Here is a 16,919-nt window from a genome sequence, read left to right as displayed (position 1 = left end):
CTCAAAGCCAGGTCTGTGCTCCTCCACAACCACAGTGTGCTGGTGCTAAGCAATGCATGCAGCCCACTGCAGATGAAGGGGCCATCCCTGTGCCACTAGATCCTGGTAGAGGCTTCACAGAATGTGATAAAACACATGAAAGGATGAAGGCATACAAATGGGCTAGACAAAGGAGGGAGCTGACTCTAATTCCCAGCTATTACTCTGTGTTTTCCACTGCTCCCATCATTTTCAACAGGAACTGCAGAAGAAATCAAGAGCGCCTGGATTTCCAGCAGCTCATCTCATCACCTCTCACATTTCAAGGAAACTGACAGCACTGCAGCGAGAAGTCAAAGCTTCAAAGCTGTGAGATCCTCACATTGACAGTATACCAGACCCAAACATCCCAGCCCATCCCAAAACACACACAGGTTCTGCCCGGCTACCCAGCAGCCTTGACACCCGCTTTGCACTGTGCTATTCACAGAACTCAGAAACCTATCTGTGTTTTGTCTGCGAGGTAAAGCTCACAGCAGAGAGCCAGCTGGCGAGAGGTGAGAGTCGGCCTCCAGTCTGTTCATTCACATTTTATGAGGATGCTTTTTCTGCTTCCAAGGCTGCGAGAATAGGATGCCGAACCCTGACATTTACAAACGCTCTGAGTAAGTGCTGCAGGACGGAGCAATAATGCAAGAAAAGCCACTGTGAGGTTCTCTATTGTTATTTGCCTCAATTTCTCAAACCATTTTTCAAAGGGAACTTCTTCACACTGGTCTGTCGCTGAAACTCAGCGCTATTTCCCAGTAGTAGTTCTGTGGGGTTATTATCTATTTGCAAAAGCTTCAAAGGACATTATGGTCACTCCTGAGCCCTGCCCTCCCATTGGATCCTTGCTGGAAGCACAAGCAAGCAAAAAAAAAATCCATCTCATCTCCAAGTTCTGATACTGTACGTCTTTAGACAGAGGAAATATCCATAGGAGCAGTCACCACCTCTAACCCTTAGCACCTTTGCCAAGGGGTGATGGCACATGGAGCCAGATGCTGCCAGGTGGTGCCCACCTGCAATGACTGCACCCCAGAGGCATCTCAGAGCCACACGTGCTGCTCTGCAGCAGGCAAGCACAGTGCAGAGACACTGACTGCACAGCCTCAGCTCTGCTGTGGTAGATAAGCTTCAAGGGATTGCCCTTATCGACACAATTACCTCGCAGTGCTCTTGACACCAGCATCTGAACTATTCCTACCTCTGGCAGATGGGAACATTTTGTTTTCAGCTTGTTGAGGAGCTGGATAAAGATTTATGTGTTTGCAAATCACTGCATGCAAACACTGAGACCTTCACTGTGCACCACGACATCACACCACCAGGCCATCTTATTGGCTACCTATTGCAACCACCATTAAGAAAGCTGTCAGCAGGACCCAGTGTTCCTTACGGGCCCCTTCCAACTCAGGATATTCTATGATTCTGCCTGAGATAGGCTGTACAATGTGGTTCAAGTTGAGACTTGGTCACAGCTGAGAGCCTGGCACCAACACAGCTTCTCACGTGCAAAACAAAACGCACACAGCATGCTGCACAGGAGAGCTGGAAATCACAGTGGGAATGCAGCAGGAAGCTTCTGCAGGAATCACCTAAAAACCCAGGGCGTTCTGTCTCCCATTACGAGGAAGAATGTAAATTGGCAACTTCACTACTAACACGCCAAGATCCTGTTGCAGCTTCTCCTCTTGTTCTGCTAGCAGGGGAACTTCAGCCACCTGATAAAACTGTGCAGTGAGGATCCTGCAGCCAGCTGCATGTCTGCTGGGGATCACAGGACAGCAAACAGCAAAAAATTTCCAGCCAAAATGCTGCAAGTGTTTCCCTGCAAGCTAACAGCCGAGCTGGGTGAGCTCCAAGTGAGACAAAGGCAGCACAAGGCTCAGCTCAGAGCACAGCCCGGCTTCCCAGAGGCTGTGCCCATGGAGCGGTGCCATTGCTCAGCCCTGCCATGCAGCAGAGCAGCAAAGAGATGACACCAGTTCCCTGCATTCACCAAGTGACAGACAGGGTCAACTGCTGCCTATCTGCTCTCTAGTTAGCGCACCGCAATTTTGCTAACATTGGAAGGACTTATTTAAGAAACAAAATAACATATCAAAGGCAGCCTTATCTTTTATCCTGCTGGAGTTATAAGAATTATTAAGCTAATAACTTTCTTTACACAATGCAACCGGTTCCACCCTGATTAAGTGCAATCTTGCTGACATCCAGCTGGCAAGCCCTTGCCAGCAGAACCACATATGGCTGCATGTGCTCTAATGCTGCTGATTCTGAAGGCTTGATGGAGAAACACCACCAGTGAATGTCTTACATGACAATACAAAGCTTCCCTTTGCTGTCCCATCTCCAGACCCAGCATAGAGCTGGAAGGGAAAGCACAGTGCCAGGTGTGCTTCCAACTCCAGAGGGGAAAGAACAAAATGCCCCCAGTTGGCAATTGTTATTTCTTGCCAAGATCAATGATTGGATTAGCTTAGCAACACCGTCCAACACCGTTCCTTGACTTTATTCCAGTGACAACTATTGGCAGGGATAGAGTTTCACATTAGCCAATTAACTAAATGCACTGCTACTGCATCTCAGCTACTTAAGCTCATCAGTTAATTAAGAGATCAGTATGAACTGAAAATAGGAATTTCACCTGACACACATACCAAACATCCATTATCTTAATGATTTCATTTTACAGTTCTGCTTTACGTTCTATAGGCACCATTTGGAAAGCCAAAAGGCAACTGTTCAGTATAAGGAATGGGTAAGACACACTAAGCAAACATTTAAGGATTTAATCAATAAGCTCTATTTCACAAGAGATGAAATTTTTCCCACGATGAAATTACTGCCTCGCGCTCGCAAATTATTTCCTTATCAATTTTTAGATGCTTCTGATGTGCTTCCCATTTAAGAGATGTTTAAATAGTTTCACTTCACACCCGGTAGCTGTTCTGCTTTGCCCCAGCTGCTGCATACACAGCAGCAGCTCTCCATAAGGACAGGCTGGAGCTGCTCAGCCTGGAAATGAAGGCTGCAGGCAGGCGGTGCAGTGGCCATCCAGGATAGCAGTTCAACATGGGAAGCTCCATACCACAATCTGACAGCATGAAATGATGTCCACGTGAAACAAACTCTGTTCCAAGGGTTTGGGGTGGTTGAACATGTTCTACCGGTTACGTTACTTTTCACCACTGATCAGATTAATGCTGATAGAACCTACAGACTGGCTGGATATCAAGGCATTTCTGAAAGGCTATTTAACATGTAAAGCTTCAGAACAACTCATACAAGGCTTTGTTACCCTTTTATCTACACACAGGACTTCTCTAGAATTGCACATAGTGTATCCATGCTATTTTATGATCTATACACTAATAATACCCAAGCAACTTCAAAGGGCCAAGCTGCAAAAATCACGTCTGTTTATTGGTATTAGGCATATAAAACTCTGACAAAGTTTTCCTATTTCCCAAGTACACCTTCTGTTAAGAAAACCATCCGTACCCTAGAATTAGAGATATGTTTTAATAACGAGGGTCCTCAGTGGGCTGTTTTGATAATTAGGAAGCTATCATTTGTCTTCCTAACCTAAAATGAGAAGTGCACGCAAATATACACAGTGCCTGGCTCATCCCTGGCTGCCAACCTCCTACATAGCCCGCACAAGATGAGGGACCCAGGGGCAAGCCAAGGAACTGCTCTCTACATTGAAATTGCTCAAATTAAGATAGATTAGAGCAGCCAAAACCTTACCACCCTCAGCAAATTAATTTGATCTCCTTCAAAAAGCCCCAAGTGCAGAAGTCTTCAGCTCTGTGAATGCACGGAGGGATGCCTGCTATGCAACAGAGGGCAGCACTTCCAGCAGACACAACAGCACTTAAGGAACTTCTTTTGTAAGGAAGGAAAAACCTGGTAGCAGAATTTGATTTAAAATGCATTATATTCTCAAAAGCTCAAAGCATGCTAAAAACATGCTGTTCAATGATCATTTTGGCAAAGGCTTTGGCTGCCATGTACCCAGCAACAACTGCACCAGGTCTTGAACATGGGCTACCTCTGCCTCCTCTAAAGAGCATTCACCATTCACCCAAGGGAGCTCATTCCTCTATTGTTATCATTTGTTGTAAGCAAAAGTAGCACTGTTTGTTAGAAAACATGCCCCTTTTTTTTTTTTAATTTTCACATAATTTAAGTAACAGGCATTATAATAGCAGATTGAAATAACTCTATAGAATCATAGAATCACAAGAGTTCCATGCACTTACTGCACAGGTACATCTCTCTTGTTTAGGTGAAGGCAGTACTGAAAGCCTTGAGCAATGAGGGCTAAGGGAAGAACTCGCAGAACAACTGGCTGCAGGAAAACTTCTGATTCACCCAGTCTGTTGTAGTAATTGCTGTGCTCTAATGAGCAAACTATGCACACAGAATGCTGCTTCTGCAAAACTGCCATCAGGGCACCCTGCATCCAGGGCCTACCCGAGCAGGGACCCCACTGCTGCCCCCCTGACAGTAGCAATGCCATTGTAAACATGAAAGCAAGCCATTCAGATCCCCCAGTGAATAGAACAAACGCACAAAGAAACTATTTGAGTTTTCTTGCTTTTAAAAGCCTGTATCAAAACTAAGAACTAAAAAACGTACGGCTGCAATTGGAAGCCATCAATCCAGCTCTGTTATCACAGCCAGCCCCCAGGCAAGGGGTTTTTTCCAACAGTAGTTTCTCTTTACTATTTAGGCTTTATCTCTGGTTCAGAGAACTATGGCCAGCATCCAGTACCCTCCCTTTTCCAGCAATATTTAGGCACTACTAGCAACAGAGGCCATTAAAAATAACCAGAAAAGCAACAAGAAACAAAAGATTCCCTTGGTATGGGAAGAGAAATCCTTGCTGGCCTATGTCCATGATGAGTACAAGCTACTTAGAAATAAGTGGAAAAGCCACCAGAAAGAATAAACCACTTTTCATATTCTTTTCACACTAAACCTGAAAGATTGATTTCCTGCATTCTGAACAGACTTCTATTTTTACAACCGAGCTGTAATTCCCTTCCCCAGATCACGGCGCTTTCCTCTCAGCTGTCACAGAATAGCTGGTGCCTTCTGATTCATCTGGTAGGAACTGAGTAAAGAGAAGAAAAAGGCCGATTTCTGGCTCATGCAGTTCAAGGTGTGCCTATTCCTAGACAGCAGATATTTGCTGAGATTACATTTCCTAAGCACCTGTAATGAGGATGCCTTGCTAACATCACACATTCTCTACTCCCCTCTAACACATCATTCAATACAGACTTATAAAAGCAATGAAAAGAATATTCAAATTAGATTGAATCGGGCATAACTATTTTTTAATCCCATTCTCAAGGCAAGGATCTCTTAAGCCTTCCAGTAGTCCTTAAAAGCAATGCAGAATATTCACTGCCCAGAACTGAATCATCTTAAGACACATTTTGTAGAACAAAAACAGCATTTGCTCTCCTAATTGAAAACAGCCTGTTCATGTGGGCTCACCATTCAAACTGACTCTCACACATAATAGTCAGCACTCTTCTTAGAAAATGCCTGTTTTCCAAGAAACTATGTTCTTTATTTATTAACCTTTGGAATGAACAAGCAAATCTACATTGAAACGCATCAAAACAATAGAAGAGGTGGGGTGGATACCTAAATCTGACCTGCATGGAAGAGAAGCAGCTGATGAGCTGATGGAAAAAATCCTTTATTGTCTCATTTTTCTTAATAACAACAAAATAAAACACAAGAAAGAAGGAAGGGAGGCTGCACTGCGCCTCTAGAAAGAGACTTTATCAATGGGAGATGAATTCAGCTGGGAAATTTGGCAGGAATTGCAATCAGATAGTGACAGCATACTTGAGTAGGCAACCCTGGAAAGGAGTTTACGAGAAGATTAAGTTGGTTGGTAGCATTTCTAATAGGGAATATTCTGCTTGCCGCAGCATTCAACTAGAAAACAGACACCTCTGCCAGCACTGTCATCTTGGACTTTGCACAACCTTGGATCAAGCTGAAACATCATTACTTCTATAAAAACAAATAAACAACCACTATTAACGGGTTTGCTCATCAGACAGCAGCTCTCACTGCATCTTCCTGCACAAAGGCTGCCAAGAGACGTTAACAAGGCGGGATGCCTGCAGGAACCGAACCGCCTCCACCACCCCAAGTACCCATCGTGTTTTCCTAACCAAAGCAGAGCTTAATGCCAATTATTGAGGCTCAGTAATATGTTTCCACCCCAAGATGGTAAAGCACTTCTGCTGCTTCTTCCATAGTTCTACAGCATGCTTGTTTCCCTAAGTGTAAACAACAGGAAGAGAACATCAGCCTCAGGGCTGGTAATGTCTGGATACGGGTAGTGACAGAACCTTCCCTTGCGCCACTGCTACACCAGCACTGAGCAGTCAGCAGGACCCAGCCACGGGTGGGCTTAAGGGTGAGCTTCCCTTTGGGGCTCACAAATTAACACACCAGCAGATCTCTGCTCCTCGGCTGTCTGGTAAATAATCCACGCTTAACTGACTTATGTCAGATATGCTTGCAATTCTCCACTGGCAAAACTAATCTGTACTCGCTATTTTCAAGTTAAACAGGGAATACAAATTCTTCTTGCTTAAAATAAGGTTGCCATGCCTTCCTCAGCTCTGGGAACTGACTCTCCAAACACCAGTAAAGTATTTCTCTTTTTAAGTTGCCTATAAAAGCTCTGTTGGCCACTTAACCACAAGCCACGACTTCTCCTCCTTCTGAACTTAAAACCAGTTCCCAGAAAGAATGTTATTAGGCACAAGAGACCAGTGAGCACACTAGAAAGGGTGTGAAACATCCCAGGAAGACAAACACATCAAAACTTGAGCTTCTCCTCTACTGACACCTCACTGGACTTCACTAAGTGTATGCTTTCATAGGGTTCATGCCATTTAAATAACTATTTTGAGATTATTTTTTTTTTTTTTTAGAATTTAAGCTGTTTTGAGAAGATTACAGGAAAATAAACCATCTTCTGTATTGTTCTTCTCTCAATGTGAGAAAAAACAAGACTTTTAGACCCTCTCCTGAGAGTTACAGTTAGAGAACTGCTGGGTTCCCTATGGCATAAGGTCCCTTGTTGCAGTGCTGCCTTGAGATGCTGAACCACAACATCCCTGCTTGCCTGCTCTGACAGTTGCTTCTCCCTAAAGGGGAGACCAAAATTCTGAGTTCTCTCTTGTTCCTTTCTGAAGGCATTTTGCTGAGGCCAGAAACTGAGCCTGGAGTATTTCTGGAGCTATTTTTATGCTGTAATATCAATGCAGCAGCTGAAATGCCTTGGATATGTACAATGAACGTGTTTGTTTCAGTTGTGTTAATGCAATGTTCCATCACTGTCTTAAGTACCATCAGCATGAGGCTATACAATACGTGACTGATCCAAAGCATGTGACTTCAATTGAGCAATGTAATTTCAATACACATGTGGCTTTCTGTTGGAACTCAAGCTGTTTTGGCACCAGAACTTGTTTTAGATTTGGACAGGGATATAATGGAGATACACAGATGTGGAAAACTGATGTACAAATGAGTAAATAAGAGAACTTATCTCAAATGATTATTTTAACTTGTCTAAGAGAAATAACCAATATTGATAAACACTTCACAGAACACAAGCCATTACTGAATAGCAAGCCATGTTCCTTTTATATAATTCTCTAGGCATATAGTAAAGAAAATGAAAAATAAAAAAACAGTCCATTATGCATTTTACTGAGCCAAGTCATCAACATATAACTCAAATCAGTTCCTACTCCATAAAATAAAGTTTAAAGAGCGATTTGACAGCTTTCTTCTTCCCCACCCCTGGAAGAGCCAAGCCTCCAGCTGGGACCCCAACTCCCCACACTCTGCAGTGGGCATTCTGTGCACAACACACATGCAATGCAAAGCACAGCTCTGCTGGCCCTTAGCAGCAGGGCATTCTGCTCACATCCCAAACACAACGGCACCAAAAGCAGCAGGGGCGAAGGATGATGCAAGCGAGAGGTGTGAAGGACTGGAGTGCAAAGCTTCATCTCGACGTATGTTTAACTACTGCTGCCACCAAATATAGCTTCCTCAAGAGTACATCCAAGGGTTAGCGAAATTGTTAGTCTAACCTTCACAGTGTTTATCGTTTCCAAACCATTTACCCCATTCCCATACAGCTTATTTTCCTTTGCCTTCATCTCATTCAGTGTTGTGGGTGCCCCATCCCCGGTGGTTCCCAAGGCCATGGATGGGCCTTGAGCAGCCTGAGCTGGTGGTGGGCAACCAGCTCACGGCTGGGCACAGGGCTGGGCCATCTCTGAGGTCCCTTCCAACCCAAGCCATTTTTAGAGACTACTGTAAGCATGTGAATCAGCTATTTTTCTTCAACTATTTACCCTTTTTGCCAGAAAGGCACTACTCCGCAGTTACCAATGTTCCACAGTAGGCTCAGTTGCTCAAAAGCAGCACGTTGCCAAACAAAAATTGGCAGGAGGAAATGGCATTTGCCAGCTGCAGGTGCTATCCGCTGTTTTGTAGGTACTCTTTTACAAAAAGACTGTATTTATCCCTACAGACAAGAAATCACAGGAGATGATAGTTCTACGGCAGAAAAATAAAGCGACAAAGTAAATGCCATGAGAGATCCTTCTCATGAATCTGGAGTGCCCTTGATCACAGCGGGAGAGCACAAATTGAGTTCCACAACTGAATTTTAAAAATACAAAGGTAGAAGGCTCCCAACCCCGAACCATTGTGCTCTGCCGCTGATGCAATTTCAGACCCTATGAGTATTCTCAAAGAACACACATCTCTAATGAAAAGAAGGTGAAAAATGCCTTCCTACACCATGGGTTCTCTGCACTACACAGATTATTTACAGTTGTGACATTTATTGGAGATTACAAATTATTAAATGTTCATAATTATGAGCCATATTTTAGTTATTTATAGAAAAATGTCAGTAATGGGAGATGTTTACTAAGAGTAAACACTCCCTATATAATGTGAAATGATAACATACATTCTACAACATCACACTGTATGTTTCCAAATGCTTTAGCCTGTAATCTTTCCCTCCATGGCAGCACCTGTTCTCATTGAAAATCACTGAAGTACTCATGTCTGCCATTTGTAAAGGGCCTCCTCTTTCAAGTTTGAGAATGTGGGAAAACCACGTGAGGGCTCATGCAGAAGCTGCCAGCCCCTCCTCCCTTCTATCTCATTTTCAGCACAAGGATGTCTGTATGCATATATGCATGTATACATGTATGCACACATATGCATGCATCTGAGTTTCTCCTAAAGAAGTGATTCTTCCCTTCTAAACTGTGTCCATCTCCTCTCACAAATGGCTTCCAAGCAATGCATTGAGTTTCTCCTGTTAAATCACATTCATTAAGTATGTGGGAAGGCAACAGAAAAGGATATGTGGAAAAAGAATGGGGGAGCTGAAAAAGTGGTCTAATAGACAAGCACAGCAGAAAGGCCTCCCCACCACCTGTATTTGTACTTAACACAGTTTTCAAATGCTGTACATTAGTTCCCAATGGGTCAAACGGATGCAAACTCATTAACAGCACGTATTAATTGCTCGTGCACTTCTTACCTGCAGAAGATGCAGTTGCTCTGCTCCTCTCAATACTGTGAAACCTCAGGATGACAGGCTGCTTATGTCATTTCAAATATTTAAGGTAGCCTAAGAGATACCAGCACTGCTCAGCATTTAAAATAGAGCTTTTAGTTCACTTCAAAAGGTGGGAAAAGATTAAAATCCACTTACACGGTTTGCTCTGCTCTGCCTTTGGCCATTGCTTACTTGCACAGCCCTAACCCAAACCTGCCAGGAGAGGAAGCTGCTGCCAGGTGACAGCTGGGAGATCAGCCCAGGGTCAGCATAGGCAGAAATGCAAAACTCAGGATCTGGCTGAACCTTAAACCACATCAGACAACCTGCATATTTTACTGCAAACAGGTCAAGACAGTAAAATATCCAGTTACACACAATGTTATAGGTGTTTTCCATTAGCTGTACAAGCAGCATAACACAAGCACTCTGGTAGCTTTTGGATGCATCACTTGTACTGCTTCTGTCCACCTCTGATAAACCAGTATGAAGCACTGAATTCAATTCTGCACTTCTCACACGAGAAATGCAATCACAGCGTGAGGGAAAACTATTTTTCTTTAAAATATATACACAAACCTTCTCTTCTTCTGCATCACAAGCAGTGGAACATCTCTGCTCCTTCAAATCTTAGATTTCAGCCAGACAACACATACACAGCAGATTAAGCTGTAACTGGAAACTTCAAAGTGCAAGTAAGGCTGTTCACTAACAGCCAGAAACCAGGTTACTGACTTCACCTTTTTTACTCTTCCTTCTGCTCTACGTGCTTCACAGAAAGGATAACCTCACTGAAGCCAGGTCTCCAAGCCCTGCCATGCTTCCGTTCCATACAATGACCATCCCAGTCCTTACACTGGTCCCCACTGGAGGGCAATGGGGAACCTGGCATTGCTGCCACCCAAGGAACAACTCTGATGTGCTGGTGTGCTTGACTTGTGGCAATGCAAATGCCCAAGGCTTAGAGTTACTGTGAGTAAATAGAGACCATGTGTTGTCAGTAAGCAAAACAGAGAGGACTGAGAGCCCAGTGTGCACACATACTGCTTGCACCCACCCAAGGTCAGTCACCTTCCAGTACCACAAACTGGGGAGACATCTAGCTCAGCCTACTCGCTGCATTCATACTATGAATAAGATGATGAGAACTAGCTTTTAAAACTAGATATAGCGACATGTAGAAAGGCTTATTTTCATAAGGTGCCCTTAAGACCTACAGAGCTTCCAGATGGAAGAAGGAAAAACAAACCTCCATGAACTACACCCTAAGCACCTGCACATGAAAGCCAACCAGTGGCTCCTGCCTTTAGGCTGACACTTGCCTGACATGCACCCAACTGATGCCCAGTTTCTCTTCGGCTGCAGGACTTCCAGCTGGAAAGGTTCACATCCTTCCTTTGCCATTGACACTGGGAAAGTGAAACTTGCTGCTACATACCCAGCTTTACTTTTTAGTTACACCTTCATGGACTATCCCCAGCACAAATGGAAACCACATGGGAAAGAACTGGGAGGATCATGAGGCACCTGCTGGCCAGTATTTGCCTTCAGGACAGAGCAAAGGCGCTTCTTACTTAAAACCCACCAAGCAAAGAAGGACTGTGATACTTAAAGAAATAGCTGCATTCATTGCTGGAACATCATCATCCGGTCAATAGTTCTCCAGAATTAGTTAGAATTAGTCTATTCTTAAGATCTGGGCAATCAGACCACATCTGGCTTCCTTGATCCTTCTTGGTGCTTGCAAGAGGACCTGCAGGAATGGCTAGGGCCTAAATGCAAGGCAGATCTTTATTTCTGGCTTCAACTGTATTATAAGTCATGACTCAAACTGTATTGTTCAACATTCATATGAAAAATAATCGCTATCGTATTACCCCAGTGCAATAAGAGGGGATTACTGAGATATTTTTTTAAGAGTTTATTCAAACAGGCGATGAATAACATGTTTTCATTTATCAAAAATCTCCAAAGCACAAAGAATGTTCAATTTATTATATTTAATATTCAGCAATTTCAACACCGAAATCCCAAGCAGAGAAATTAAAACAAATTGCTTCATCTAGAAACCAAACAAACAATTACACAAAGGAACAAGGCCAAAAAGGAAACAGAACAGCTGCATTAGTCAGCCCTTATTAACAGTAAACACATTACCTTATTTCATTTTCTAAGAGTTATTTGTTAACACCTGAAAAACAAAGTCTACGAGGCTACAAATGGTATCAAAGTGATTCTCAGGTGCTCTCTGTACCAATCTGCACATCCCACTGAACCCAAGCAGGCTGTGGGTACCCGGCCATTGGAAAAACAAGACATTCATTAATGGCTTTTATTAAAATGCCCTGATTAAAACCACATGTACTATTGCGGAAATCACAAAGAGATTTACAACAAGTTGTGAGAACCACACTAAGCTTTCTTTATTCCATTTTAAAACAGAAAAAAACACAGTAGGATATGACGCCCAATGCTTGTTCATAAATTTAGTATTACTGTTGCAAAACAGCACCTCATCTTAAGGCTGCACTATAAAGCAGCAGGAACAACCTGAAGTCCCAAACAACACCACAATCCCAGGAAGGTGCTACGAGCTGCTACACTGTATCCATGGCTCGAAATCAACAACTAAAACACTGCAAAACCCAATCTGGGAGATTCTTTGTGTGCTGACATACATTGGGGTATGCACCAAATGCTATTAACTGCTCAGTCATAAGATCCTTGTTTAAAAGCCCTGTGCTAGCTGTGCATGGGCCTACTGTATTAATGCAATTGTGAGCAACAAATCTGACTACTTAATATGCAAATTCCCTTGGTCAGCCTTCCATAGAAGCACCATGAAAGCAGTTATTGTAACTCCAGATCAGACATGTGATATACAGCACGACACAGCACTCAGCTGAAGATATTCCAGAAACCATAGTCCAGCCCCTGAAAATAGAGGCCAAGCCTGACATCTGGCTTGCTAGAACTTAACGAAGCATCAGCACTGTACCGAATATTGCAGGAATAATTGATACTTTCCACACATCCTGGTGCAGCAGTCAGATGGGCAGCCCTATTTCCTCTTGCTCCCATTATCGCTGCTGGCTGATAGGAGCAGCAGTAAAGAAGACAGATTTCAAACAGAATCATCTTCTTCCCTAACAAAGAAGGGCGATAAGAGCTCCAACAGGCAGCTCGCATCCAGCAAGGAGAGCACAGCAGCAATCAGACAGCCACAGCTGAGAGCCTTAATCTGTAATGACTTGTCATGCCCACACGTCAGGACATGGCATTTCTTGCCCTGCACAGATAACTAACTCTGAACTTTGGGAAGTAAGACAAAGTAATACGCAACTAGTAACAGAGGAAAGTTTACCAGAAGAAAGTGAATGGATTCGTTTTTCTCTTTCACAACCATCCTCCCGTCCAAGAAAAGGAAAAGAAATATAAGAACCCTCCGAAGAGGACTTGCACGTTTCTGGTTTGTGCCAAACCGAACTTAACCTGATAAGCTGTTAGACCACACTTGCAAGCACAACGCAGAGCTCTCCAGCAGGTAACTCACTCCAAACCCGATGTTTCAAAGCCTTTTTGAACAGACACCTGAGGTCATCACACAAGCTGTATACAGCCAGAAAGCAGCTATTTCTCTCCCAGTTTCCCCGTTCTGCAGAAATTCCATCACCTTTAACAAGGCACAGCAAGAGGAGATTTGTTGCTTGGCTCCTGAAAGCTTGGAATGTCTGACAGGAGACAGCTGAGCTAAAGCAGTGGGAAGAAACATCTGTGTCTGCAATCATCTCCCATTGTTCTTTTTATCTCCTTTAAAGAGTCACCAATAAAACCACCTCATCATCCAAGACATCCACACACAGCTCTGCTGGACTATAATGCCCCAAGCTTTGAGACAGGATTTTTTTCCTAAATACAACAAAACTATTCTATTCAAAATGAAAACCCACTGAAAAGAGCAGTGATAATGAAACAGGTGGTATCAAGCTGGAAAGAAAGCATTTCATCTCTAGCAGGACGGGCAGAGCAGCATCTGTTTAATTCCTGCCAAGTAACAGACTCCTCCTGCTCTGGTCAATGGGAACAGAGCAGGCAAGCCGGTAGGTTTGATGAGCTTGTTCTTACACTCAGAGACACACCCAAGTACATTAAATAGTTCTCTGGATAAATGCAAGCATCTCTCCGACCTTTGCAATAGGAAAAGACAAAGGAACCGCACGCAGTCAGGGCACTGTCAGCTTTGCAGAGCAGCAGGGAAATGAGTGGAAGTGCCGGTGACTGACAAAAGCTCAGAGGACAATACAGGGATGTGACAAATTCTGATTTTCATTGCGATGATATCATCTAGCAGGATTTCATCAGCTCTTCACTGCACTGTAATAGATGGAGGCTGGTATGAATTAGACTTGAGATCCGGCTCCCGCTTTTATGCCACATCAAGCGCCGCTGTTACTATCTAATCAATCTCATGACTGCTTGTCATTCTTTAAGAAACTTTCCCGTTCTGAGGGAAAAAAAACAACGCTCCTCCAAAGTCAGTCTATCAGCAGCAGCATTCTGGCTAGAACTGGAACATTTCTATCCTAAAACGTCTTCCTGAGTCACATAAAATGAGGCAGCTCCGCTGATTGACAGCAATTTGAAGGCGATTACACTTGAGTTGGTCGCAAAACAGCAGTTGGAGGAAGTAAGCCTTGTTTTCAGGAGCAGGAGCAGGCTGCCCTTCTGTCCAGGAAAGGCTCAAAAATGACACACACTTGGGGCTTCAGCTGGTTCGGTTTCTGATGCCTCAAGACATAAACTCCCTCCAGAGATCAAGCCAGATTTCATTCTCAGCATGGGCACACGTTCAGAATTTGCAACCCTAAGGATTAGCAAAGGGGGGACTTCAGCGCCTGGGGAGTTAAATGTAACAGAAGAGATGCTGAAGTTCTTGCCCCTTAACCTATATCCCCCACCTCCCCTTCCTTGTTTTGTAGAAGCAGAACAGATAGGCAGCCTTACAGAATGGGCTAACGCACACTGCAGCTCATTGTTTAAGACAGCCCTAAGAAGCACATAATTCAACTGAAATTACATCACTTCTCACTTGAGCGAGACAACCTTAAGGAACATTATCCCCAGAGCATGAATCAACGCGAGCCAGCTGACATGCATTCTGCAGCTCACATCTCGAGGAATCCAGCTGCTGTTCTGATGCACCGAGCACAGTAGGTTACTAACCCAAAGGCTGCAGCATGTCCTGCCATGTATGGTGCTCAAAGGAACGTGCTCCAACTAAGTCTTCTTGGGACAGCAATCTTTAGACAACTTGGATGGAAATCACGTACCTCTGTACTGCTACCAAGCATGTAATAAAGCAGCATTACTATGTTACAACATCAGCAAAACCCCGATCATAATTATTTTCCTCCTATCTCATTCATTGAGCATCAAAAGCAAGATAAGAGTAAGGAAATTAAACCACTGTGACACAATCTTACCTCATAACACCTGCCTAGAAAAGCTGTCAACACAGCTTTTTGATGGTTCTTGGTCAAGATTTTATAGGATGTGAAGATTTCTGCTGTTCTTTCTCCTTGACTTCCACATTCCTTACTCAGTTTCCCATCTCTTACTGGTTGGTAAGTTTCCTTAGCACTGGATACGGCTTTTAAGAACAACTTCTTAACAAAAATGAATTTACCTCTTTTAAATAGATGAGAAGAGCAAGGAAGACAAAGCTGTACAGTTTCCTTTAGTGAAATGACGTTGTGATTAAATCCCACACAACTGAACTTCCCGGTGTTCCTGTATACTATGTATACCTGGCATTAATCAGCAGGTGACTGCTTCAGATATAACTGTACAAACTGCATTTTTGTGTATATATGATGGTAAAGTCACTGATGGGACAGAACACCAACCAGCTGGGCTGCCTGAAGTCGAATCAAACCAATAAATAACACGCTGCAAAGCACGGGGGAAGATGCAGATCTAGGTCAGCAGTTTTCAGCCTGGTATCTGCGGTCCCTGTATGCATAAGGACAACTGATACACCAATTGTCCTGTTGGTAGGCTGACTTGAAATAACTGCACAGCGCATACAGCTCTGCTGGAGAACATCAGGGGTCCACAAACCTCAGATTGGAAAAGCAATCAGTCAGACGTTAAGGTGGAGGGAAGCAGAAGGACTGAGACACTTACAGTGTCTGCACACAGGAGGTGTGAGCTTCCACACAGCGAGAGCACACTGCTCCAGCTTCTGAAGTCATTGGAAACTGACTGTTAGCATGGGTGAGCTAGGCTAGAAGAAAGCATCCATCTTTCTTAGAGAGAATAAAGAGAGGAAAAAATAAAAGGAGAGGGGAAAAAAAGAGCCTAATCCACGGTAGTGCCAGGACTGAAGTTATCTGAAGAATTATTTTCCACTTACCACAAGGAACTGAACCCAAAGAAAACAAAGTTCCGGAGCCCCGGGCAGGCCGCTGCCCCGCCGCCGTGTGCCGCAGGAGGGCTGAGGGCTGCGGGCGGGGGGAGCAACGCGGAGCCACAGCCCGGAGGATCCGGCCGCCCCCCGGCTCCGGCACCTTCCCAGGAGATGGGGGAGACCCTCTATGGGCCGAGGGCTCGGAGCACACATACATCGCTCTGGGAAACTTGCGGCCCGGGCGCGGTGCGAGGAAGGCGGTCAGGGAGCAGTGCGGTTCCCCCTCCCGGCCCCGGCCCCACGGCAGGCCCCGGCCCGCATTGCCCGCCCGCCAGGGGTCCCAGCGCGGTGCCGGGGGCAACCCACCCGTCCGCCCGCCCCGCCGCTCACCTCCGGTGCCGTCCGAGTTCTCGTTGAGGCTGCCCGAGGAGTCGTGGTGGGAGCCCACACACCCGCCCATGGGGCCCGCCCGGCCCGCAGACCCGCCGCTGAGCCGCCCCCCCACCCCCCTCCCCCTGCAGCCGAGCTCCGCGGCCGGCCGGGCAGGCGCGATGGATGCGGAACCGCCTCCTCGTTCTGTAACACCGCCCACGGGGCGAGGCCTGATCCCGGGGCGCAGCTCCGCCCGCGATCCGCCCCGGACACCCGCCCGGGTGGGGTCGGCCCTCGGCCTGGCCTGGCTGTAGGCCGTGAGGGCCCTGGGCCGGAGGGGTGGGCCTATAAGGCCGCGCTGTGTGCGGGGTTGGCTGCGGCTCCGCTGCGACGTGGGTAGGACCACGGCCCGGTTTGTTTGGTTTTCCCGGCTTGGCAATCTGGGCCTTTCCCTTTTAATTTCTT

General features: G+C 45.1%; 1 protein-coding gene across 1 annotated transcript in view; it reads right to left on the bottom strand.

Annotated features, from left to right (window-relative positions):
- UBTD2 (ubiquitin domain containing 2) overlaps window positions 1–16,597 on the bottom strand; it is a 42,175-nt gene extending 25,578 nt beyond the window's left edge. Inside the window, exon 1 of the mRNA XM_015876283.3 lies at window positions 16,473–16,597. Coding sequence (XP_015731769.1) covers window positions 16,473–16,542 — 70 coding nt within the window. The 5' untranslated portion in view covers window positions 16,543–16,597. The remainder of the gene's footprint in view (window positions 1–16,472) is intronic.
- Between the last annotated feature and the right edge of the window lie 322 nt (window positions 16,598–16,919).

This window comes from Coturnix japonica, chromosome 18 (assembly GCF_054131305.1).
Source record: "Coturnix japonica strain WE chromosome 18, WE-NBRP24, whole genome shotgun sequence".
In the NCBI taxonomy this organism is placed as follows: Eukaryota; Metazoa; Chordata; class Aves; order Galliformes; family Phasianidae; genus Coturnix; species Coturnix japonica.
Note: the sequence above shows the minus strand (reverse complement) of the source record. Positions and strands in the feature narration are given on the sequence as shown.